Here is a 25,427-nt window from a genome sequence, read left to right on the forward strand (position 1 = left end):
ATAATCAATAAAGAAAGGTGCCAGGAGATATTAGAATTTTTCTAATTAAAATCAATTTCTCTTTACTACCTTGCTTTCTTTCCCCAATGTTAGAGCCTTGTCTAAAGTCACTCAACTGGTTGGGACAATGCCAGGACTAGAATTCAATGCAGAATTCTCACCACCTCATCAGGATAACTTATTAAATAAGAGCGAAGAAGTCATACCATACCATGAGACTCCTTAATCTGAGCAATTTGTCCTCAATATACAAATCAAGCCTAAATATTTGATGACAGAGGAATAGTAAAACAAATTATGATGCTGATGAGATCACCAAGGGTTAAGCAACTTCACATTGTGTGTCTCCAAAGCTCATGTTCTTCATTCAACAAACTGTAGTAGTGGTTGGTTCTTTCATAACAATGAGATTATTTGGGAATTTAATTTTCTTCTATGTATCTTCTTATTTTGCAAGTTTCCTGCAATGAAACCTGGCTTCTTAAAATCAGAGGAAATGATTAAAGGAGTCAGGCAGACATGTGTGAGATACTATATTAACTGCACACTCCTGGAACCAGAATGTGGCTCTCAGCCAGTGTGATCCTACGTGGCAGATGGGTGCTTTGGGAAGAGCAGAGGAAGCATGATCCAGGGTATTGCCTGGCATCCAGGAACTTTACTGGGACCTTTGATATGCACGGGACAGTAACGTTTAATAAGCTTTTACTATGGACCAAATACTCTTCTAAATGTTTTGCATATTTTAACTCATTTAATTCTCATAATAACCATATGCTAGGTGACTTGACTCTTTCATCAAAAGTTTGTGATCCCTAAACAGGATTCATTGACTAAAACTGGGTATTTATTGAGCATTTACACACATGCCACACATTGGGAATCCTAAAGTGAGTAAAATATGATCTCCACTGTGGCATAGTCCTTGGTTTTTATCAAGGAACAAAGCAGGTATAAGAATGTGCTATGCCTAAAAGAGAATAGTAACTAAGATTTATTGGGAGCTTAACATTTTGTCTTAAGACTGCACCGTCAACCCGTGCCTGAGTTACTGGCCTGCCAGCCTGCCCTACAAATTTGGGACTTGCCATGCCAGTCCCCACAACCATGTAAGCCAATTCCTTATTTAAAAACTCCTCTCTCTCTTTCTCTCTGTATGTATGTATACACACACACACACACATATACACACACACAATATTTGTTCAGTTCTGTCTCTCTGGAGAACTCCAAGTGCTACAAGTGCACTTTCTGATTTAATTTTTTTAACCTTACATGATTAAATTACCCATGAGAAAGACTGTTATCATCACATCCACTTTCCTAAGGAGGAAACGTGTTCACTAGCTCCCTAGGGTCACACACACAGGTTTAAGCTGGATCAGTCTGACTCCAAAGCCAGAGCTCTCATTTTCAACCTGCTGCATATGTGAAGGCTTCACTGAAGGCAGGCAGTCTTTAGTTAGTGCTTGAAAAGTCAGAACAGACTGTTTCCATATAGAGAAGGAAAGGAATGGCAAGTTCAAGGGCAAGAGAATGGCAAGGAGCTCTGTCTGGCTGGGCCAGTGAGAGATAAGGCTGAAGGCAGCCTGTGAGTGAAAGCTTTGCACAGCACACTAAAGCATTTTGACTTCATCTTAGAAGCGTGGGAAACAATCAAAGGCAGATGAGGAAATTGATGTCTTTGGTGGCTGTGAGGAGGATTCATTGGAAGGTGGAAGAAGCAAGGTCTGATCAGATGTGTTAGCAGGGGATGAAAGAGAGAGAACAAAGTCAAGAGCTATTCAGGAAAGACAATCTACAGCTCTTGAGGACCTACTGATGTAGGACAGGAAGGAAGGAGGAATCAGGAATGAATCCAAGCAGTGACTCTAGCTTGACTACTCGGTAGACATAGTTCTTCAAATTAGGGCACAAGGAGGCTAAGAGAAACTTAATGGTTACAGTCAATAGCACAGGAGTAGGGTTCTATCTATGATCAGGCTTAGAGACCATTTCCTGCCATTGTCACCAGAGCTGCTGCTGTGAGCAATTTTTGACATGTCGTTTTTGGTGATTCACTAAGGGCATTTGTAAAGGTGGGTGCACAGGTAGATCACCTATATTCTAGTGGGTTTTGTATGTTTGTCTGTTTGTGTTTGAGACAGACTCTCCCTCTGTGGCCCAGGCTGGAGTGCAGTGATGTGATCACAGCTTACTGCAACCTCCACTTCCAAGGTTCAAGTGATTCTCCCGCCTCAGCCTCCTGATTAGCTGGGAGTACGGGTGTGCACCACCATGCCCAGCTAATTTTTTTGTATTTTTGGTAGAGGCAGGGTTTTGCCATGTTGGCCAGCCTGGTCTATAACTCCTGGCTTCAAGTGATCCATTTGCCTCGGCCTCCCTAAGGGCTGGAATTATAGGTATGAGCCACCTCGCCCAGCCTATGTTCTAGTTTTATTCCCTGTATTTCAACTTTGGGAAACTGCTTGTGGTAAGGAATGCAAGGTAATATCATCTCATGTGCCCATTCCAATCAATTCACAGGAATTTCCTGGAATATGATGTTGAGATAGATTCTACAGCTAGGGGGAAAGATGGCTGTGATTGATTAGTGATGCTGTACATGTTCAAGAAAGGGGTAGCCGACCACATGGACATTGAGAATAAAGGATGATGGAGTATGCTTGTAACTTCATGGTATGGTGAAGAGGAGAAAGAAATCTGTAAGGCCTATCTTCAGGAAGGTACAGTAATAATCTACATAAAAAGCAAAACAGCAAGCAGTAATTTCTAGCCTCCAGAGGCTAAGAAATCCACAAGTAGCACCCAATAGAACAATGGAAACTGTTCTATTTTATTATTAGTTATCATTGCCAATCTCCTACTGTGCCTAATTTATAAATTAAACTTTATAATGGGTATATAGGTGGAGAGAAAACTGTCTGAGAAAAAAACTGGCATCTGTAGCACACTCTCAGATGTATATTTATTATTTCATTTGCTCTTCATAATGACTCTATGAGGTAGGTAGCCAGCATTATTCTCCCTTTACAAATGGGGAAGCTGAGGCCAACCATTCCAGAACTCACTCAAGGTCACCAGTCACAGAGGCGGTATAGTCCCTCTTCAAGTCCTGGCCCTTCCCCCGACACTGTACTGACTCACTGAGAAAATCAAGGGAGAGAGCTATAAATGGTCACATTGTATGTGTACTCAGTAGAACGATGACCCTGGGGACACATTCATTTGTGTCTTTTGGCAGTCATCCAGCCAGCCTCAGCACCTTTGAACGTGAAAGACACCATGGGCTCCAAGTCTTTGTCTATTCACAGTTTTGGAATCATTACTAAAATAAACTTCGACTTGTCCTCTTACAGAGAGAATAAAAATCCTTAGGTAAGTCTTTTCATTTGGCCTTGGTTTCTGCAACTATAAAATGAGATTGAACCCATTTGGTTAATCTTTAAACGATGGTACACATTATCATGTTTTCATGATAACAGCCACAGTTTTCATAAAATATCAGTGATCACTGAGCTGTCCTTCTCAGGGGGAAAAAAAGGGCTTTTGTTCGTGGTGGGAACCAGGGTTTTTGATAAAATGTGTGGTAGAAGGTAAGTTGTGAAAGTTTAGAGTCTACTGGACTAGTGACATCACATCGTGACCCTCTTCCTCAGAAAACTGTAGAAAAACAGGGAGAGCTACTGAAAAGAGCCCACTGGGATAAAACCCTTCTGTGTGAGGTGGCCTTCTTCAAGTTGATGACTGTTCTGAAAGATCATGACCTGATAATAAAATTAACTCGCTTAGTTCTGAAGAAGGCTTTTGAAACATCGAGTCAGACTTAAGCAATCTACTGTTTACTTGCCAGTCAGAGACCTAGGTCAAACACTTTAGATATGAGTAAGATTTTCCAGTTACGCCATTATACAAATAAACAGCACTTAACTAGGAGTCAAGCCTGGCTGATATGTGCTGGTTCTGCCACTAGTAAGGTGGTCACCTTGAGCGTCACTTAACCTTGGTGGGCCCTAGTTTCCTTCTGTTTAAAATAAGGATAGCAATGCAAAAATTCCTCCTTATCCAAAGTTTCATTTTCTGTGGGTTCAGTTACCCACAGTCAACTGTGGTCTGAAAATATTAAAGGAAAAATTTTAGAAATAACCAATTCATAAGTTTTAAATTGCATGCCATTGTGAGTAGCGTAATGAAATCTCGTGCCATCCTACTCCATCCTGTCTGGGACATGAATCAGTCCTTTGTCCAGTGTATCCATGCTGTCTACACTACCTGCTCTTAGTCACTTAGTAGTCGTCTCAGTCATCACATTGTCACATATCACAGTGCTTGTGTTCAAGGTCAATGGCAGCCTAACACTACATCACAATGCATATGTCATTCACTCCATTTCATCTCATCATGTAGGCACTGTAACATCTCACATCATCAGAAGAGAGGTGCGTACTGTATAACAAAATATTTCGAGACAGACACCACATTCACATAACTTTTATTATAGCAAGCTGTTATACCTGTTCTAAATTTTATTATTAGATATTGTTGCCAATCTCCTACTGTGCCTAATTTACAAATTAACTTTATCATAGTTAAAGTTAATTTTACCTATGATAAAGGTAAAATTATCATAGGTAAAATTGATACCTATTGATTGATACCTGTGAAGGTGTATATATATATAATGATATATATAAATCAACTTTATCTCATATATATGTATAGGAAAAAGCATAGTGTATATAGGGCTTGGTGATATCTGTAGTTTCAGGCATCCACTGGGGGTCTTGGAACAAATCCTCTGCAGGTAAGGGAGGATTACTATACTTATTCTTTCTACCACACAGAGGCATTGCAAGAATAAAATATGTACATGCAAATGTGGTATCATATAATAGACTCTATGCTTCTGAAGATGGGTTACATTTTTGCCTTGTGTTTTGCTGTCATTTTCATTGTGCCTAGTACAGCAACTGAGATATCAGAAACACTCCAGATGTATCTGTTTGATGAATAAAGCATTTTTAAAACTTTTAAGCATGTGCAAATGTCACATAATCTTTGACAATGCCCTAAGTGAGCACAATATTTTCTTCCTTATATTGTTTGTAAAGAGAAGAAACATAGGTAACTCCACACAGGCTTTAAAAAATCCCAAAACACTAATCCTGACACATAACAGAAGCGGATATGAACCAAAAATAAAAATGAAAGTTTTTGGTATACACCAAAAAACATGTGAGTAGATGTGTAATTTTGATCCTGAAATGACCCTTTCATGGCATTTACATCTTTTCTGTAAAAATGTTCAAGCCTACAGCAGTTGCTGAGCTCTCAGCTGCAACTTTGGGTTTGGAATGGTGAGCTAAGGCAAGGACATGATACTTATTCATTTATTAAATGTGTGAGAAGCATGAGCCCAAGGGGCACTGTCATAAGACATTCACAGAACCAGTATCTGAATGCTAGACTTCAGAATGCTCACCTGTCACTTGATCCATGGATCACATAGGCTCATGCTGACTGACTTCTGCAAAAGGATGCCCACATGGGCAGACATTTTAATCTGTTTTGTTCACTACTGAGCTTATAACACCTAGAACAATGCCTAGTGTGCAGAATATTTGACGAATAAATAAACAGTTCTAGACCAGGAGTTGCAGAAGATAGTTCCCATAAATGCACTTTTTGTGTTCCAGTACAGGAAAGAGGCAAAACTAAATTGTGGATGCAAAATAAAAATAGAGAAAAATTAAACTAATAAAAGGCAGACAGTAATGCATTTGAATTATTTGTGTGTCAGGGATGAATATATTTTGAGATGAGAGGAAAAGCAGTCAATCATTAGAATTCAAACCTTGGAGCGAGTAGATGTGAGGAATCCCAATCATTCAGCAAATGCCAGAGACTGTTAAAGCTGGAAGTTCTAGAGGTATGGCAGATCAATTATCTCATTTTGTTTGCAAGGAAACAGAGCCCAGGAATGTAAAGTAACTTTCTCATGGCATACAGCCAAGCAGTCACAACACTTAGACTCAAACTCAAGTCTGACTTCTGGGTTCATGTTCTTTTTACCAAAAAGTCCAACTGCATAAAATCAGCTAACACATTGAGCGCCTAAGATTAACAAATTCTTTAATCAGGAGTAATTTGCATCTGAAAAATCTCATATACCATGACATCGTCACTGTGCACACAAATACATAGAACAACATTACACTCATTTACATTCATTCATTTTTTAAAAAACACTTTCCCAGATTCCAAGTCAAACCTGCTAGCTTTGTAAGCCACCATTTTCAGGCTTGGTCATAAACCAGAGAAAAGCAATGAGAACCCAGGAAGGGAAAGGTGGGATGGAAGAATGAGAAAAGTAGAGAAAGGAAAGGCAGAAATGCAAGGAAGGCAAAGGAAGAGAGATAAGAAAAAAAGCATCCAGGATATTGACAAAACTGACTCTGGGAATTCTTTGAATGGTGGTGCTACAATGTGCCTTTTTTCATTACGAAATCATTTCCTAGGAACTCATCACCAAAACAAGTCAAGCTCAAGTACGTATTTTAAAATGAACTATTTCTTTTTTTTGCATTTCAATATATATTATCTGTTTCTCACAATTTATCACTGCAGAATATTGTCTTATTTCCTAATTGTTCCATGTTTATTGATTTTATTTCTCCAGTAAGAATACACATTTGAGCATTTTTTCTTATGTCCATCATAATGCCCAAAATAATACCTAATAATGAACAGTATACAGTTATCTGAGTCATTTATATCTAGTTTTGTTCACTTATTCAATTAATAAACATGTTAAGTATTTATAGTGTGCCAAGAGCTAAGGATACAGAGGTGAACATGGTAGACCAGATTTTTGCCCTCGTGGAGCTTACTTCTGAGTGAGAGATTCAGTCCATGCATTGAAAGCAGCCACAGGCCATAAACACAGCTCTGAGGAGACAGAGCGGGCTGAGATGGACTCAGTAGCCCAGGATATATGTTTGAGATGACAAGGATGATAGCAAAGGCTGCCTGAGGAGGTGGCAGTTTTGCTGGGACCACAAGAGAATTGGTAACTCCGTGACCTGCAAAATGAGTGTTTTAGGCAAATAAAAAGCCCTGAGGCATGAAAGTGTTTATTCTAAACACCAGAAGGCAAGCAGTATGGCGGCCTTCAGTGTGAGTGAAGTATTTGATGAGCTTGAAAAGCCACAGCAGGCCAGAGCATGCAGGATCTTGTAGCCTATGGATTTTAAGAGAAATGGGAAGATATAGAAGTTTTCTTAAACAAGGAAGGCGTGTGATGTAAAGTATTTAATTCTAGATGCCTAATATCTTTCTAATATCAGATCTTTCTAATATCTTGCAGATGTAGTTAACCAACATACAAGTTCCAAGAATAGAGGCCCATCGCTTCCCAAGTCTGAATGCACTTCTCCAATCTCTCTCCCATGGAAAGCTTGCCATTGTGTGCCCATACCTACATTTGGTAGTTAGCACACAAACCTGTGAGACCCAACACCTCTGCCTCACCCTACTTTTTCCTGCTTTTACTATGCTCCTACTTTTTCTCTTCTACCTATGACCTCTTTCTTATTCAGTTAATTTCTCCAAATGGGACTTATTCAGACATGTGAGCCCAAATTCATTATAATCCCTTATCATTTTTCTCTCTTCCAACTCCTTTAGAGTTATCTCAGTAAATTCTCTCTCCCACTTTTAATTCAGTCTGTGAGTTTACATCATGACTTTACTCATAATTTAAAAGCAGTTCGTATGATAAAATTGAATTGGGAAAAGGTAAGCTACAAGTATGAAAGTAAAATTGAGCATAATTGAAAAATCCAGTGTCATGAGTATCTAAAACTTCTGAAAATACCTAGCTCTTCATTGCCCTCCAATTAAAGCTTCTTTCCTTCAAACAGCAACATTCAAAATTAAAAACACATTTAATGCCATAATTTTCTTGTGTTTAATTACTATGGGAACCATACTCTTCTTTACACATTTTATAGCAAATATTTGTATGTTAACTAGATATTGGGTTAATAGCCTTTGATGGACTTGTGCGAGACTCTATTATTTGTATCATTATTCCTACAGGAAAACAGGTTCCAAGTAACCAACTCACAAACAAACTTTCAGGAACACAAAAATTGTGAGTTGGTAACTTCCTGTACCTTGTTTATTTGAAACATGGATAGTGTATGTGCTACATCCAACAGAAAGAATGATCCAGAGTCTTCTAGTATGGTTTATCTAATTTAATTTTTTTAAAGAGTCCGTATTATTTTTAGAAGATTAATGTTGACCCCTGACACTTGGATGGGAACATGTACATCTAAAGAGGTTCTTTATGACACAGAACACTGGAGAAGATGAGAAATTACACAAGTGATGGAACATACATTAGAATCTTGTATCTGCATGTTTAGATTTTCTAAAGTAATTTCATTATTTAAAGAAGAGAATCAGTAGGAAAATTAGAAGCATTCCCTTTAAAACTTCTTAACTAACTGTAAAATGAACAGCTCCAAATTCAAGATGTCTTGCTCTTTTCTGACCAAACCAAAGAATTTTCCAAATGTTATTTTAGTAAAACTCTGTTTCTAAATAGGAAAAGAAGAAGTTCTTAGTGTTTATAAGGTTTATTGCAACAACAGAAGCTCAGTTACTTTTGAATTATGCAAAATTTTTTAAATAATGATTTTGGACAAAAAAGGCATTAATAAGAAATTAAAGAGTATGGTTCTGTGAATATTCATATTTAAAACAGAGAGACACAGAATATGCAACCAAAGGCACTACGGCCTATTTTTCAATTAGGTTAACATGCCCAACCTGAGGCAAAACGAAACTAAGAGTTTCCTAGAGGGTCAAAAACATGAGCTTTGTGGTTAAATGGATGTAGGTTCAAATTCCACTCCACCATTTTTTTGCCTCAATGCATTATTTTTACTTTTGAAGTGTAGAAAAAGACTGAAAAAAACATTGTATATACAATATACTTATTTTCAGGTTATTATGAGTAGTAAATATAATAAAATATATTAAATTACCCCAAATATTATAATTAAACCCAGTAATCCCTTCAAAATATATGCTTGTTAATTTTTTAAATTATCATATAAAATGAAACCATTGGCACCTAGAAACTTATCTTTCTAGTATAGCACCTAAGAGCCTGAATATGGAACTAAAAATGCAAAACACCTTCAGTCGGGCCTATGTGAACAAGGAAAGTACTTTCTAGACATCCTCACAAATAGACAGATAGTCCAAGAAACTCTGACTTAGTTTCAGTTGTCTTAGAAAGGATAGCTAGGCCAGGCGTGGTGGCTCAAGCCTGTAATCCCAGCACTTTGGGAGGCCAAGACGGGCGGATCACGAGGTCAGGAGATCGAGACCATCTTGGCTAACACGGTGAAACCCCGTTTCTACTAAAAAATACAAAAAACTAGCTGGGCGAGGTGGTGGGCGCCTGTAGTCCCAGCTACTCAGGAGCCTGAGGCAGGAGAATGGCATGAACCCGGGAGGCGGAGCTTGCAGTGAGCTGAGATCCGGCCACTGCACTCCAGCCTGGGCAACAGAGCGAGACTCTGTCTCAAAAAAAAAAAAAAAAAGAAAGGATAGCTTAAGAATGCCATTTGCAAACTTTAATAATAATATATCAAAAAAATAGTCCTTGAATAGTTGCCCTAACCACATAGACTTCATTGCAAGTTTAGCCAGTATGTACACTCCTTAGTTAATAATTCCCTTTACTCATCATCTTTCCCTTCATATTTATACTTCAGAAGGCTCCAGATCATGTGGCCTTCTTTAGAAAGGAAACAACCCAATGCCAACCACTGTCAAAAGATAAGTATGCAGGAAGCAACAAATCAAGTCCCTTAAAAATATGTTTTTTAATTAAAATACGTTAAATGAACCATGGAGCCACAAACTACTAATCACCTGCTTGTGGTCCCTGGGGAATTATTTCGTTGACTTCCACGATATTAGGATCACTGAGGAGGTAGTAACATTTATCATCTATGATAAGATGGATTTCCAATAGGCATTGAATGAAAGGAGCCTATATCCTGTTCCACACAAACAAAACATAGTTTACTATGACCCATTCTGCTGAATATTTGTTTACTCTTGCTTTACACAAAGTAGAGAAGTGCCTTTGAAAAGTTGCCATGGCCATGCTTTTTCTGAGTAGCAGACTAAAACACTTTAGCAATATAGAAATGTACATCCACATGAGTGCAAATATATGTTTTCTTCCTTTCCAGAAATGTGTTTGTGTGGATGACTCTATGTGTGTGTGTGAGACACACTACTTGAGGAGAAATATGATTTTAACTAGATGTTTGGTGGCACATTCTCAGAGTCTACTGATGTTTCAACAAAGAGCTGCAATGGCAATTTTGGGGTGCCTTTGATGAGGTTCCTTATCTTTCCAACGATATTGTGGTAGATGTACAGAGTCTGGCAATCTCTAGAGATGAGTTAAGTGGAAATAATAATTATATACCACACCTTCAGAATAAGAGCAATTCAGAGGTGAAATTCTGCCATGCAATGCCAGAAACATGAATGTATATTGCCAAAAAGACTGTCAACTAAGTTGGAAGGCAACTGATAGCAAATTGATTTTTGGTTAAGTTTGTATTTGCCTTTCTAAGGTCACTGAACTATTAAGATAATAAGGCTTAAAAACATTTAAGCAGGAACTATGGGTAGAAATAAATGTTAATTTCATTTAGCTATTTAAGCCAGTGAGAACACCTGTCCAATTTCTCTAGCAAAAGATCTGGTGAAAGACAACTGTATCCATAGTATAACCTCTAATTCATACCAGTGCTAAGATAACATCCTTCATTAGATAAATTTGGCAAACCCAGAGCAATAGTGTTAATTCAGCTCCAGCAGAAGTCTTTGTTGCAGTTCTCGTTTTGGTTTAGGCAGCCTGGATAAGCTCATCACAGGGCTTTGAACTGGCATTCTTGGATGGCATAATAGACCATATTACCGGGAGAATCATTAATGAGCATCAAAAAATGTTACAACCTTCAAAGAAGATACTTTAGTGCCATGGTTTGCAAGGCAAGAAGTAAAAAGAAAGAGCATCCAATTCTCTATGCAAGACTGAAATCTAATCAGAATGTGTGCAGATGCATTTTTAAGACATACTATATGAAATTGAGCTGGAGAAATACAGTACCTCTACAGGCAAGATTTTTTTCTGAAGAAGATAATCCACATGAGTTTTTAATTGAAAAGTGCATCAATAATACTCTTTCTGTTTGTCTTGCCTTGCTATTCAAAGATTAAATCCATTTTGAATTAATGAAAATGACTTAATCTGAGAGTGTTAGCAATCTCAATTTATTTAGGCCTGGATTTGAAGGACTAGCTTGAGAACCTTTTGCAAACAAGACTCAGCTCCATGACAAAATCATACCCAACCAACCTCTCTTTTAAGACTATCTTCTAAAATCTGTGGGTTTTGACTCTAGAATTCTTCACTCCCCCAAATCACATTGACAATGTTTGACATGATGACAGGGAGAGCAAAAAGAATTCATTTCTGCCAAATAAGTACAGGCTACACTGCTGTTTTTAAGAAACCATCCTCTTCTTATTCCATTTTGGTAAATTTCTAAGCAATAGTTAAAATCCGTAGGACAAACCTTGGCTTAAGAGGTGGCCTCTCTGCCATTTTCATGGCTGATTTGAGACCCATTATGCACTCAATTCTGCATTGTGAAATCCAGGCTGGGGACAAATTTCTGCCTGTCATCTTAGGAAAGGCCAGGAGTTTTGCACCATCCTATAGTGTGAAAACAGAAAATCAAAGCCTGCATAGAGCTGCTCGCTTCTTTCCTGATCAGCTTGCTGCTTTTTTGAGACAATCTTGGCTGTCACAGTTTCAGGTTGGGAAGGGTAATTTAGTAGAATAAAATATAGTTTAAATAGCATCTCCCCAGGGAAAGTTCCTCCTTACACTCAATATTGAATATACAAAAAGATCATCAGCAAATAATCATTTGATGCTTGGCTAAAAACCACTGGACAGGGAAAGCATTTAGGGAGCATAAAATTATTTTTTAACCTAATAAGACCCTAAATCAGGAGGCAAGAGGCCCGGGTATTTTCCTTATATTTTTCATTCTGTTGCAATTACATTCTCATACAACTACAGTTTATGGACCAAATTTGCTGCCCTCCTATCCCAATAATATGATGTAAACTGCAGAGATAAAAATACATTATAAGAATTTTTATAATTTTTAAGCAGTTCACTGAAAATGTCTGTATGGATAACTCTGTTAATGACCTCTCCTGTCTAATGTCAATTTCAGAAAACAAGTTTCCATTGTAAATGTTTAATCAGTGTAGTCCCAGGAACCCAGAACAGAAAACCTTATCTTCTTGCCCAACTTATTTGCTCGCAAGCTCTTTCCTAGCTCCATCTCAGCTCCCTGCAAACACTTTAGGCTTTTCTCTCTCAAAAGAGCTGGGAGCTCTGTAGGTTCTGAGCTAGGCAGCAGCCCTGTGGTTTGATTCCATTAGTCTGAGCCCAGATCCACTGCAAGCAAACTGCAGCATTTCTGCTTGCAAAACCTTGGCAACCAGGTTCTAGAACCGCCACATACACTGGCTGCACATATTCTTTAATGCTGTTCCGCCCAAACCTTGCTTGAAGCCAGTCAACCACAGCCGAAAGCATCCTACCTTCCATCATGGTGGCAGAATTGCATTCCTTAATTTCCAAGGAGTCTGAAAAAACACAGGAGGATACGATTCCAGGTCCCAGCTAAGTCCTCACCACGCCGCTGCTGAGGTCTATTGCGTCCGCTGCCGAAGCCAAAGGAGATAAGTGTTAACCCAAAAGACAGGCCATGGATGCTGCTGGTGCTACTTCACCTACAGGCAGGCTACCAGGAAGATGCTGAGAGAAAGGGAGAGGAACGGCAAGCCGGCCGAGCTGCACCGCCTGCGCTGCCTCGGCCAATCCCTTCAGCTTTGGACCGCGTCACATGGTAGCCAGCCTGCATCTCCTGACACAATACCCCCGGAGAGCACACAGAACCTATTTCCCGTCCCCATTCCCCTCCACCCCCATCGCCTCCCGTTTGTCACCAAATACACAGCCCCTTCCCCACCTGGTGACGCACTTCCCCCGCCCCTCCTCGTCTTCTCCTTAAGCTTACAGCAGCGGCTGGGTGCCCGAGATTAATTCCAGGGGCTGCCACCTTAACAGGGGACTCTGACGTGAAAGGAGCACCTAAGTGGCTCGCTGCGGAGGGGGTTCTTTTCTTTTTCTTTCTTTCTTTCTTTCTTTCTTTCTTTCTTTCTTTCTTTCTTTCTTTCTTTCTTTCTTTCTTTCTTTCTTTCTTTCTTTCTTTTTTTTTTTTTTAAGAAAAACTTAATAATTCCGTGCAGCCTGAAATCTTAGCAATACACTTTTAAGCTCCCATTCCGGTGTCCTTTTACCCTGAAGGAATTCCAAATGTCAGTGTCTGTGGCTTCCGTGCACATCTGTGCGCCTCTCTCTCTCTCTCTCCGTCTTTCTCCCCTCCCACTCTTCATTCAAGAGAGAAAAATCAATCCGACTGACGTCACATCATAAACAATTATCCCCAAAAGGATGATGCAGAAGAAATTTCACCCCAGCTGCCTTCGTGAGAGCCAGGGAATTAATTGCGCATGACATGCCGAAGGGCTGGGAACTGTCATTAAAACAAAGAAACAAAAGAACCCACCCGAGTGGGGCTCTGGAATCAAACTGGCAACGCTTGAGATCATTTCTGGGGCGGGAGGCTGGAAAGGGGAGCAGGCAGGGAGCGGAAGCCTGAGCCCGACCAAAGACAGCTGTGCACGCCGGCTCCCTCCCACTCCAACCTGGGCACGCCGTCCGGGCTACAGACGGGACCCTGCGGGGCGCCCTTCGACGACAGAGTTCGAGTCCCGCCGCCACCGCGTCCTCCCTGCCAAGCGCACACGGAAACTGCCTCGCTTCCCCAGGTGGGGAGCTTTTCTCGCAAACGACTGGGAGTGCAGCTGCCAACTGCAGTCTCTGTAGGAAACAAACTTTCTTGTAAATGACACGTTTCTCCGCAAGGCGCCTCCTGCATCTGGAGTCGCCTTCAAGCCCATTCATTCACCCAAGTGGAAACCTGGAGGGAGGCAGTTGTGCCTGGTTGTGGTGGAGCCCAGGGTTTTGAAGCTTCCAGGGATGGGATTTGGGTGCTGTGCAGCTGCCTAAGTGGGAAGTTATGCCACTGGGCCTGGTTGGGTTGATTCTGTCACCTGACTGCTCTCCAGAGAACCTGGAACCTTCCAGAAGGGCCCAGGCCTGGGGAATCTACGACCCTTGGTTCCCTTCAAGAAAGCTCAGACAGCTAAGGAAGAAAAGGACAGGGCAGCCTATGAGAGGGAGAAGGAAGAGAAAAAGGAAAGGAGATGGGAGGAAAGGCAAAGCCTTCTTTAGAACTCAGGAAAGACAACATCAGAAGTGCGCATTTCTCCCTGTATAATCTCACAGCATGACCAGGAGAAAAGCTGTTACAGTAGAGAGCAATTGTGAGCATCAAATGAAAATGTACTCAAAATAACTGTAAGAAGATGCATGGCATTATCAGGGTTGAGCCTGTAATGTATTATTAATCATTTGTATTAGCAATACACTCATGAACTTTTTCTATTACTCAGGCCTGGACATGGCCTAGCTCTTTTGATCAAAGCAAATATGACATCCTGGTGACTGACTGAAGTAGCATATTCATAGTTAAAAAACAAAACACAGCTCCTTAGCAACTTAGAAGTTTTGGAAAACCCATTGTTCTCCCTAAGGACACATATTTCAGTGGCCTCTAAATTTCAAAATGAAAATCTCCGGGAAGATACAAATACTTGTGACTTTTTCCTTATGTCTCTAAGACAGTTAAATTTTAAAAGGGGAGTGAATTCCCAAGTAAAACCTGCCTTGAGTACAACTTACACTGCTTTGAAAATGACATGGGAATTATTGCAAAAAGGATTGATCAGTGTGTGTATGTGCGTGCGCGCGTGTGTGTGTTTAGCAATTTTTTTGTAATGATTAACAATATTGATGGATATTGGTGTCAAATAGATGGGCACCAAGGTTTGTTTCTGCCACGTAATGAGCTCTGTGACTCTGAGCAATTTATGTAATTCTCTGTGCCTCACAGTTTTCTTATCCTGAAATGGAGAGAATAGTAATACCAAGTTAATTGGGCTATAAATGGTAATAATAACAAACCTGTATTAATGGCTTGCTATATGCCAGGCAGTATTCAAATACCCTGCCAGTAAATTACTTAGCATTGTGTCTGGAGCATAATAAGACCTGCATGTTAGCTTTTTAGTATTAGTATTATTACTACCAAAGGGCTGGCAGATGCATCAAAGAAGTTTGCAGTCAACTGGGAGTTGTACCAAAGGCACAGAGAACAAGTTAGTGAAAGACCAGGTGATGCATCCAAAGATGTAACATGTTGGAGATTTCTGAAAGGTTGCTAAGTGGGAAATCAGAACCAAATGAGGTTAATTAGGAAAGACTTCTTTTTTTTTTTCTTACAGAGATGAAATTTCAGAGTTCAGAAATTAATTGGAATGGGCTTGAAGTGGTAGTTCTAAAGAATATAGGGAGTTGTAAGTAAGAAAAAAGTCTCATGCAAAATCTAGAGGTGAGTGCAAGCACTGAGGTGCAGGAGTGGGGGCCATTGTTAGGATGTAAGGGAAAGGCAGAGAAACCCAGGCTACCTGCCTTCTTCCTCCCAATATAAGTTTTACAGTGTGTTAGAGTAATCCTCTCAGATAGATTTGGTATGGGTACACTTCAGGTTTTCTTTAGACTTGCAGCAGCTATCTAGAGACAGCAAGTCAATGGAAAGATTCTTTTGGTCATTGACTATTTATAGGAAAAGCAGAAGTGTGTAGATATTGTCAGAAAGGGATGTGTATTTAAAGGTGGTAAAGCTAATCCCAAAGGCTAAACTTCACCACAATTTCATCAGCTGTGTGTATTTTACCCTTTAAAAAGAAGATGCTATTACCAATTATAAGAACATCCAATGAATGAAGTTGTTTCAATAAAATTTCTCAAATATATAATCAAAAGAGATTATCCTAATTGTGGTGTTTTCTCATAGGTTTTTTTTTCTTTTTCTTTTTCTCTTTTTGAAAGAGTGTCACTCTGTTGCCCAGGCTGGAGTGCAGTGGTGAGATCTTGGCTCATTACAGCCTCTGCCTCCTGGGTTCAAGCTATTCTCCTGCCTGAGCCACTTGAGTAGCTGGGATTGCAGTCATGCACCACCACGTGCACCTGATTTTTTTTTTTTTTTTTGTATTTTTAGTAGAAACGGGGTTTCATCATGTTGGCCAGGCTGGTCTCAATCTCCTGACCTCAAGTAATCCACCCGCCTTGGCCTCCCAAAGTGCTGGGATTACAGGCATGGGTCACCGTGCCTAGCTTCTTATAGGTTTTTGAAAAAAAAAATTGTTTTGATCAAGAACAAAGACAATCCTTTAGGTTGTGGTTCAAATTTTATCACTTCACAGTATAGTTTTTGCTTGCCAGCAAGGGCAAAGGAGAATATCTAGCCTCCAAAATCATGGAATACTTTTTGCAATTCTGAAATGAAAGTCAAAGGGTATATGGAAAAGATTGGGTGAATAACTGACTTGCATTGAAGTGCAAGAATTGCCCAGGAGTTGGCCGGGCGCGGTGGCTCAAGCCTGTAATCCCAGCACTTTGGGAGGCCGAGACGGGCGGATCACGAGGTCAGGAGATCGAGACCATCCTGGCTAACACGGTGAAACCCCGTCTCTACTAAAAAATACAAAAAACTAGCCGGGCGAGGTGGCAGGCACCTGTAGTCCCAGCTACTCGGGAGGCTGAGGCAGGAGAATGGCGTAAACCCGGGAGGCGGAGCTTGCAGTGAGCTGAGATCCGGCCACTGTACTCCAGCCCGGGCGACAGAGCCAGACTCCGTCTCAAAAAAAAAAAAAAAAAAAAAAAAAAAAAAAAAAAATTGCTCAGGAGTTCAGCTCAGGATGTGAATGTCAGCCCAGATCGTACCAGGCTCTGATATGGTACTTACGACTGGTCCAAGACCAAAAACTTAATTGCTGAAGTCACTAGACATTCAACATTTTTTTCTAAAATAATATTTGCATGGTAGTAATGGCCGATTACGTAGTGTTTTAGAATGAAATCTTATTATATTCCTACTATAAAAGCTGAGCTTCTTCACTATCTCCCAATTTTAGGTTTAAGGGGAAATTTGTTTATATTTTAGAAAGAGAAGACAATGAGAATTGAGTCACAAAGAAAGGAGGAAAGAAAATTAGCACTAAAATATGTATCCAGATCTGTGTATTTGTTTGTGTATCTCCAAGGTAGTGCTCTTAACATGACAATTGACTCTGCCCCTTTTGCTATCCCCACTGAGGTAATTCAGTGAATGTAGAAGGAAAAGTATTGCCCAAGTCCTGGAAATTGGCAAGACTGAAAAATTGGAATTCCATGAGATGATGCAGATGAAAAAGAGATACATATATCTTTGTGTGTGTGTGTGTGTGTGTGTGTGTGTATGTGTGTGTGTGTGTGTTCCCATGGTTACTCTACTCTTGGCTAAAATAAAAGAACTCCAACTTGAACTAACATGGGCAAAAAGTGAATTTATTGCGGTAGCTCATAGAATTATAGCAAGAACTGAACAGCTGAGGGAAAGCAAGAACCAGGACACTCCAGGAAATTTTGTTACCTGAACCAAGTACTCAGAACTCTCTCTGTCTCTCCCAACATGTCATCTCCTTTTCTCTTACCAATTTTTCTCAACATGATCAGGGCCTGACCGTTAGCATCCCCTAAGCTCACCTCTTCACAGATTTACTAGCCTACATCTCCTTCAAAAAACTTCCAGGGAAGGACTGTGATTGACCTGGCTTGGTTCATTTTTCACTTTTCAAACCAGTCAGTGGGGGCCATGTTGATGAATTCTCATGATAAATTTTTTTTTAAACCAAAACTTACATTGAACTTAGTCATATACTCACTACTGTGACTATGTATGTATATATATACAAGTTTCTATGGCAAAGAGAACCCCTAACATGATTGGATCCAGAGAGAAACCAGCAGACCCTATAGTCATGCTCCTGTTTCCTTGGGGGGAAGACCCTATGTGCAGGCCCGCTTACACCAAAAACAAGACATGCCCTGGTATGCTTGTCACCCATTGGTCTATGAGCAGCCCAAGAGCCATGTGTCCATACCTACATGAGTGCTGAAGAAATTTATATCAGCTGAGAGTACTGCTTACATAGACCTACATTGATAAGGATAAGCAATAAAGACTGAATCCAGGAGAAAAATCAACAGTTTCAAAACAGAAGGAAAATAACTACAGCTCACTGAAGCAGAGGAAATGTCTCCACTGAGGCAGAGGAAATGTAGAGAACTTGAGAGGCATGTTTTTTTAAAACTGTTTTTCAGTTTTGATATAATTTCAGAGATACAGCAACAATAAATAAGAGCAGATTGCTGTGATAAAAGAGCATACTGAGAGCCAGAAAGAGTGCATGGAAGTAATAAAAACATTCTCATTAAACATTTTAAAACGTTATAGCTATAAGCAGTGATAAAATGGGTACTGCCAAGATTGAACATTGATAGCCCAGTGGCTATGTGCTTGAAGCATAAACCTACAACAACAGCAACTGACCCAAGCATAGTGGAATTCTTTCTCTCTTTGGAGAATCAAATCACTCCAGTGCAATTTTGACAGCTCAAGAAACTGGAAAAAGAGAAAAAGCTCCATAAAGCTTCAACTTATGAATTATAAAACATGACAAAAATAATTAAAAATAGACTATAGCTCAATCTTACTTATGAATATTGATACAAAAATTGAAATAAATGATAGCAAACATAATAGAGCTTTTCAAGAACATTGTATATTATATCAGACTTTAAAAGTAAGAAAAAATAATTCAACATTAAGAGAGCTACTAATACAATTTACAATATTAAGCTTTTAAAAAGAAACTTATATAATTATCTTCATAGTTACCAAAAAGATATTTGATACATTTCAACTTATATTACTCATTAAATAAATAAATCTTAACAAAGAAAGAGACATAAAACTTCCTTAGGATGCTAAAATATACATATCTTGACCCCAAATTGGCCATGTTTTAAATGGAAACATAGTGAAAACATTTTCATTATCAAGAATAAAAATCAAAACTAAGACAATTGTTCCTTATCATCACTGTTATTTAATATTTAATACTATTTTATGGATGCTAGCCAAAATATTAGGAAGAAATAGAAATAAAATTGTGTCAGAGATAGTGGTACATGCTTATCACACCATTTTCTTCATCTGGATGCACAGGAAGACTGTATTTGCCAGCTTTCCTTGCAGCTGGATGGGGTCATATGACTCAATTAAGACCAATGGAATTTTTCAGGCCTGGCCTTTACAAACATACTGCATATTCTCCATACTTTTCTTCCCCTTCCAAATTTCAGGGAGCTGCCTGGCCCTCATCAGACTTTGAATGTGTGAGAAAACTAAACCTTCATTATGCTAATCTCTATACTATGTATATAAATATTTACATATGTATGCATATTATACATGTCTTAGCCTGTTTGGTTACTATAACAAAATGCTATAAACTGGGTAGCTTATAAACAACAGAAATATATTTCTCACAGCTCTGGTGGCTGGGAAGTCCAAGATCAAGGCTCTGGCAGGTTGCGTGTCTGATGAGGGCCTAGTCTTTCCTTCCAAGATGGTGCCTTGTTGTTGCATCCTCCAGAGGCAACACTGTGTCTCAGATGGCAAAGGCAAAAGGGTTGAATGTTGTGTGGAGCCTCTTTTATAAAGGCCTTAATCTCACTCATGAGAGAGGAGCCCTCATGGCCTAACCACTTCCTAAACGCCCAATCTCTTAATACTACTACATTGGAGATTAAGTTTCAACATGAATTTTTGATGGGACCCAGACATTGTTTCCATAGCAGTAACCAATAACTTTTCCATTTCTCTCAAGTAAATTCAGATTGGCTATCTGTCACTTGAGGAGGAGTCCTAAATGATTTAGTCCGTTCCAGGAAGTACTAAAGGTCAGAAATCATTAATATTGAGACCTGTAAGCATATGCAAAAAGCAAATGAAATGCTAGAAATAGGAGATAAAGCCAAGAAGGTGCAAGTCAGACAGTACCAAAAGTGGATTAGAGAGTGAGAGACAATGGAAGTGAAGTCATTTAAGACCACTTACTTTGAAAGAGCTCTGTGAGATCTGAAGTTCTTTACTTTTTAAAGGTCACTAGCCAAAATAAGAGGTCAGTGTTCAGCTTAGTTCAAAGATATGGATGAAGTTAGAGAATAATCAGAATATTATAAAATAACATAATTTCGTTTAAGAATCAAGCCCAAAGAAGGCCATTACCATCCTAAAACAGTGTTTTTCACTGGTATCCACTACCTTCTTTTTAATGACCATTACAAACTAAATAAATCTTACACTAGAACCAAGGGAAAAAAATAAAAAGGAAATAAGAGACATTTGAATACATGATATATCATATTAGCTGAGTAACTTAGGTTATATAGAATTAACTCTTAGAAGAAAAAGAGTCTTGACTCTTGGTATACTTAATTTCAAAAGGATAATGTGTTGAGGTTTAGATTAGGAGACAATCAATCTTTGACAATGAACTGCAGAGGCACGTACCATCTTTAATTACATGGCTACTTAAAAAAAGCTTTCTCGCTCTGTATTTTCATTTTGAAAATATAATTGTATGAACTTAATTTTATAACTGCATTTAACTGGGGATAAGTGTCAAGCAGCAAACCCTAAGATGTCAATAATTCATTGGTTCACCTTGTAATTGCCATAGCTAGCAAGGACTTCAGTGCCTTGACCTCTGGAAGGGAGGGGTGAAGTTTGGATTGAAGCTTTATTTAGCAAATCCTTTCCATTCAAAACCCATAAGCTCCTTGTGCCTGTCAGCAACTGTCCAGAAGGGGCCTTGTCAACAGATCCCATTCAAGGGGGGCACTGCAGAAGCAGGGAAAAGTAGGAGGAGCCTTGGGGGCTTCTGCTATAATCAGGCCTATCACATGTGCATGTGCAGTGCTTTTACTGCTCAATCTCAGCTGATAAACACCCTTGCATGTGCACAGGCCAGTAGAAATAAACTCCAATTGCTTCTTGTAGGTTTTGTGATTATCATGCAGAACAAGAACAGTATCCAGCCCGACTCATTTCAGAATCTACTAACAGTATGAATAGTCTGACAAAATTTGTTGAAGACTGAGAATTTAAATGGATCAATATGTGTCCAAGCTGTAATATTAATCCTGCAACCTATTCACCTAAGGCTTTAAAGATTTGGAATGGCTTAGGGTTTATACCCAAAATATTGGAGATGCTTATACAATTGCTTTTTTTCTTCTTTAAGAATTGGTTGTGGGGTAGGCTGTGGTGGCTCAAGCCTGTAATCCCAGCACTTTGGGAGGCCGAGATGGGCGGATCACGAGGTCAGGAGATTGAGACCATCCTGGCTAACACGGTGAAACCCCGTCTCTACTAAAAAAAATACAAAAAACTAGCCGGGCAAGGTGGCGGGCGCCTGTAGCCCCAGCTACTCGGGAGGCTGAGGCAGAAGAATGGCATAAACCTAGGAGGCAGAGCTTGCAGTGAGCTGAGATCCGGCCACTGCACTCCAGCCTGGGGGACAGAGTAAGACTCTGTCTCAAAAAAAAAAAAAAAAAAAAAAAAAAAAAAACAGAATTGGTTGTGCACTAGTTACTCATCTTCTTGGATCTAGGCCATGGTGAAATATTTCTAACATAAAAGGGACAAATTACTAAGTTCTCTAATCTTATCTCTTTTACAGTTGACAATTAAACCAAGTTATTAGACCCATAAAATGGAATAAGAGAAAGTTCTTGCTGAACAAATCCTTTCAATTTCAGGGTTGCTTGATAAATAGTGACAGGGATATAAATTCTATTATGTGAGAAACTCTACACTTCAAATCGGATGCATAGAGTGGACTTGAGAAATGGATTTGAGATGAGAAATATATTCTCTTTGTGAACCAAAGCAATGTCGTGATTGCTAATTTTATTAAGGCATTAACTGATTATAATTCAGTATGTTAATTTAACATTATGGGTGATAAGCTTTGCGCTATAGTTCTGGTCTATAATAACCCTGGGTATATTTGTAGCCCCCTGGTCAGGCCGTGCCTTTTTCAGTTTCTTTGAACCAGCGTCATTGATATCTTTCATCTGTAGCTTCAGTTGCTCTGGTTGTGAACCTACCCTGACAAAAGCTGGAAAGAATGTTAGGGATTGCATTCGTTCCAAACAGCAGGTGAAGCCTAGAATGATTTGTGTTTGCAGTGTGGTATCAGTGTGCGGAGGATGAACTCTGAATTCTGGAACACCCTCCACTGTTATATTCTGGTCTACCTGCCTAATCTGCCCTTGGTTTTCCTGCTGGTTTCTTCACAGGACCTGCTTGAAAGGGGCTCAGTCCCATTTTCTGGTTTTACCAAACAATTTCCCTGGTATCCATTTTCCACTTGCAGTTTTACATCACTGGGCACAACTACCACAGGGGCAATGGGTACTGAATATAAACCAGCACTAGATGGTCACTCACTGAATCAGTCTCGGTTTGTTCAAGAAAATAGAGCAAATGCAAGTATTAACAGGTATAATTGGGCTTAATAAAGAAAACAGGGCTTACACAAATATGGAAAGAACTGGGGAAATATTAATCTGAATGGCTGAGGCTGGAGAACCCAGAAACAGTCACAAATATCAGAGTGAAGCACAACAATAGGCAGAGAATGGTGCCACTTAAGGGAAAGTTTTCACTTCTCTGTGGCTGCTAGCTGAGAGCTTGTGAGGAAGTCTGGAAACCTAATGCATGGAATTGCAATGACTTTCCCAAAGTGCTTCTACCTTTCAAATCTCGTGCAAGTTGTTCTTACTGGAAAATTCGAATCCAGGACCATGTGGGGAAGATTTTTAGGAAACCTGTTTCCCAGGCTCAAAAAGGAAATGTCAAGATGTTACCAAATTCAATACAACCAACCTAGCAGAGTCTCCTCTAGGGAAATTTAACATCTATTCTTGTTCTTTTTAACCACATTTAACATCTAAATAAAGAATATAACAACATCATGCTTTTAAGTAGCATAGTGCAGCTATCCTTTAATAACAAAAGACTAACAAGCTCTATTCCTGAAGAGGAGACTCAAGTCCTCTGTGTCATTTTAACTACCTCCAGATAATGTCTATCCATCTTTAGCTGAGTTATGCTTACCCCTTTGACGTCCTATAATATAATACAGATACTGAAATATATGGGTAATCATTCTTACAACATCGTATATTAGATAATATAAAATTGAAGATATGAAAAGAATTCATTAATGTATATAAATGTAAACAAAGCAGTAAAGAAAATGAACAAAATTAGTGTCATTATTATTTCTGTAACTGATGATTTAGTAATAATTGGTGTTTATATCTTTCTTATTTCATTAAAGTTTGCTTAGTCACTTTGTCCTCAGTAAGCAGTTTAGTTGGTTGTAGTTCTTTGCCCAGTGGAGTCACCCAAATCTTCCCAAAGGATCTCTGTCATTAGTGGTTCTGTCTGGATTAGGTTTCTGTAGTTTCCCATTATCTTTTGCTGTAGGACTTAGGAGTACTAAGAGGCACTCCATGGAGTCTTCTGAGTTCTAGTCACACCCTCTTTACTCCCATTTTGCACTAACAACTTAATTTCCCCTTTATAATCAGGATGAATTGCCTCAACCCTGTAGTAACACCCTACTTTGCTGTTGGTCCAGCGGCATGAGGTGTGCATAGTGGCCGGAAGGTACTCACAGCTTCTGGTTCATAATGACTATTGTTATTTCTTTTCATCTTAGGCGTTAAGATTTTACATGCAAGATTTTACAGCAAGCTCAAGTTGCAAGAACTGGAATCAAAAATTTTGCTGATGAATTTTTAAGAATAATAATGAGAGAAGTCAGTTCTATTTCTACCCCATGGTTCCTAATTCTATATATGTTGGCCATAGGTGAAATAACATAATATACTGATTGCTGATTCAGAGTACATGCCAAGCAAAGTTTGTCAATCAGCTAAAGCCCTGTGCCTTCAAAAGGCCATGCCAGTGTTATATCAGTTACCTGCCTCAGGATGATAGGAAACATAGCAAGACAAGTAAATTCTGAGGGTATGAACCTACTGCCGCATTATATTCACTATAAAATTATTTCTTGGTTAAAAGCATTGTCTGTGTAGAATAACCAGACTGTGAATAAGGCATCCTGTAAGTCTACAGATGATTTTGTAGAATCATTGTCAGTTGGGAAGGCAAATCCATATATATCCATATATAGTACATAAATGTCTGTGTAAGTACAAAAAAGTCTCTGCCACCAGGCAGCTGGCTTGCCCTTCCAGAGAACGGTACCATATTGGAGAAATCAGTGTTGATCTTTGTTTTTGGCTGGCTAGTCACTCAGTACAGGATATAGCCAATAGTCTTGGTGAGGGCATAGTCTTTATCCCTGCTGCTATGGCCATTTTGATCAAACACATTGGGCAAGGAAAGCTGTAGCTGAAGAAAGAGACTGATTGACATCCACACACAGGACCATCTTGTCCCTTTGATTATTGAAAGTCTCCTCTGTCATGGTAGCCCTTTGGTAAACATTTACATGGGAACCAAATATTCTCATATTCTGTACCAATTTGGAGAATTGTATTCATATATCCTTTCTTCAGGTCTCTTTGTAAATAATTTTCCAATTTTGTGCCTTCTAATTCCACGATCATCCAGCTAAACTCTTAATCACTGCACACCCCCAACTCCCCGCCCCAAAACAGTGTAGATCCATACCTTGGCCTAGATTCCCCTCCAAGCAAAATGAGCAACAAGTAGCATTACTCAAAGTTCTTTTCTCTCGAGGGTGTCCTTTACTGCCATTCTTCAGGGTCATCCCTGAGTACTGCTGATGTGTTGCAGCTACCCACATTCAATTGTTACCAGAATATAATGCAGAACCATCTGTAAAAAAAAAAGCTTTGTTTTTGCAAATAAACTGGTCATAGGGGTCTAAGCATAAGGCCATAGGTGCCGAGTAAAGGAAATGAAGTCTTGCAACTGGAGTAGAAGCATTAAGAGTCTGAGTCATTGGCCTGTGCAAATTACTTGTGCCTTCAAAACCTGCTCAAGTCCTGTCCTATATGTATCTCTTCTACTTGATGATGAAGTGCTGTTGTATACATCCAAATTTATAACTTGGTGAGCCAGAAAACACACATTTTATGATGAGAAACTTAGGTCACA

At 39.3% G+C, this 25,427-nt stretch overlaps 1 protein-coding gene across 4 annotated transcripts in view; it reads right to left on the minus strand.

Annotated features, from left to right (window-relative positions):
• SGIP1 (SH3GL interacting endocytic adaptor 1) overlaps window positions 1-13,568 on the minus strand; it is a 220,442-nt gene extending 206,874 nt beyond the window's left edge. For 3 of the 4 annotated variants that reach the window (XM_010357090.2, XM_010357089.2, XM_010357088.2), the window contains exon 1: window positions 12,727-13,006. In XM_010357090.2, coding sequence (XP_010355392.1) covers window positions 12,727-12,736 — 10 coding nt within the window. In that variant the 5' untranslated portion in view covers window positions 12,737-13,006. Of the gene's footprint in view, window positions 1-12,726; window positions 13,007-13,488 lie in introns of those variants that run through there. The other variant, XM_010357091.2, reaches the window with a different exon arrangement.
• Between the last annotated feature and the right edge of the window lie 11,859 nt (window positions 13,569-25,427).

The sequence above is a fragment of the Rhinopithecus roxellana genome, chromosome 12 (genome assembly GCF_007565055.1).
Source record: "Rhinopithecus roxellana isolate Shanxi Qingling chromosome 12, ASM756505v1, whole genome shotgun sequence".
Taxonomy (NCBI): Eukaryota; Metazoa; Chordata; class Mammalia; order Primates; family Cercopithecidae; genus Rhinopithecus; species Rhinopithecus roxellana.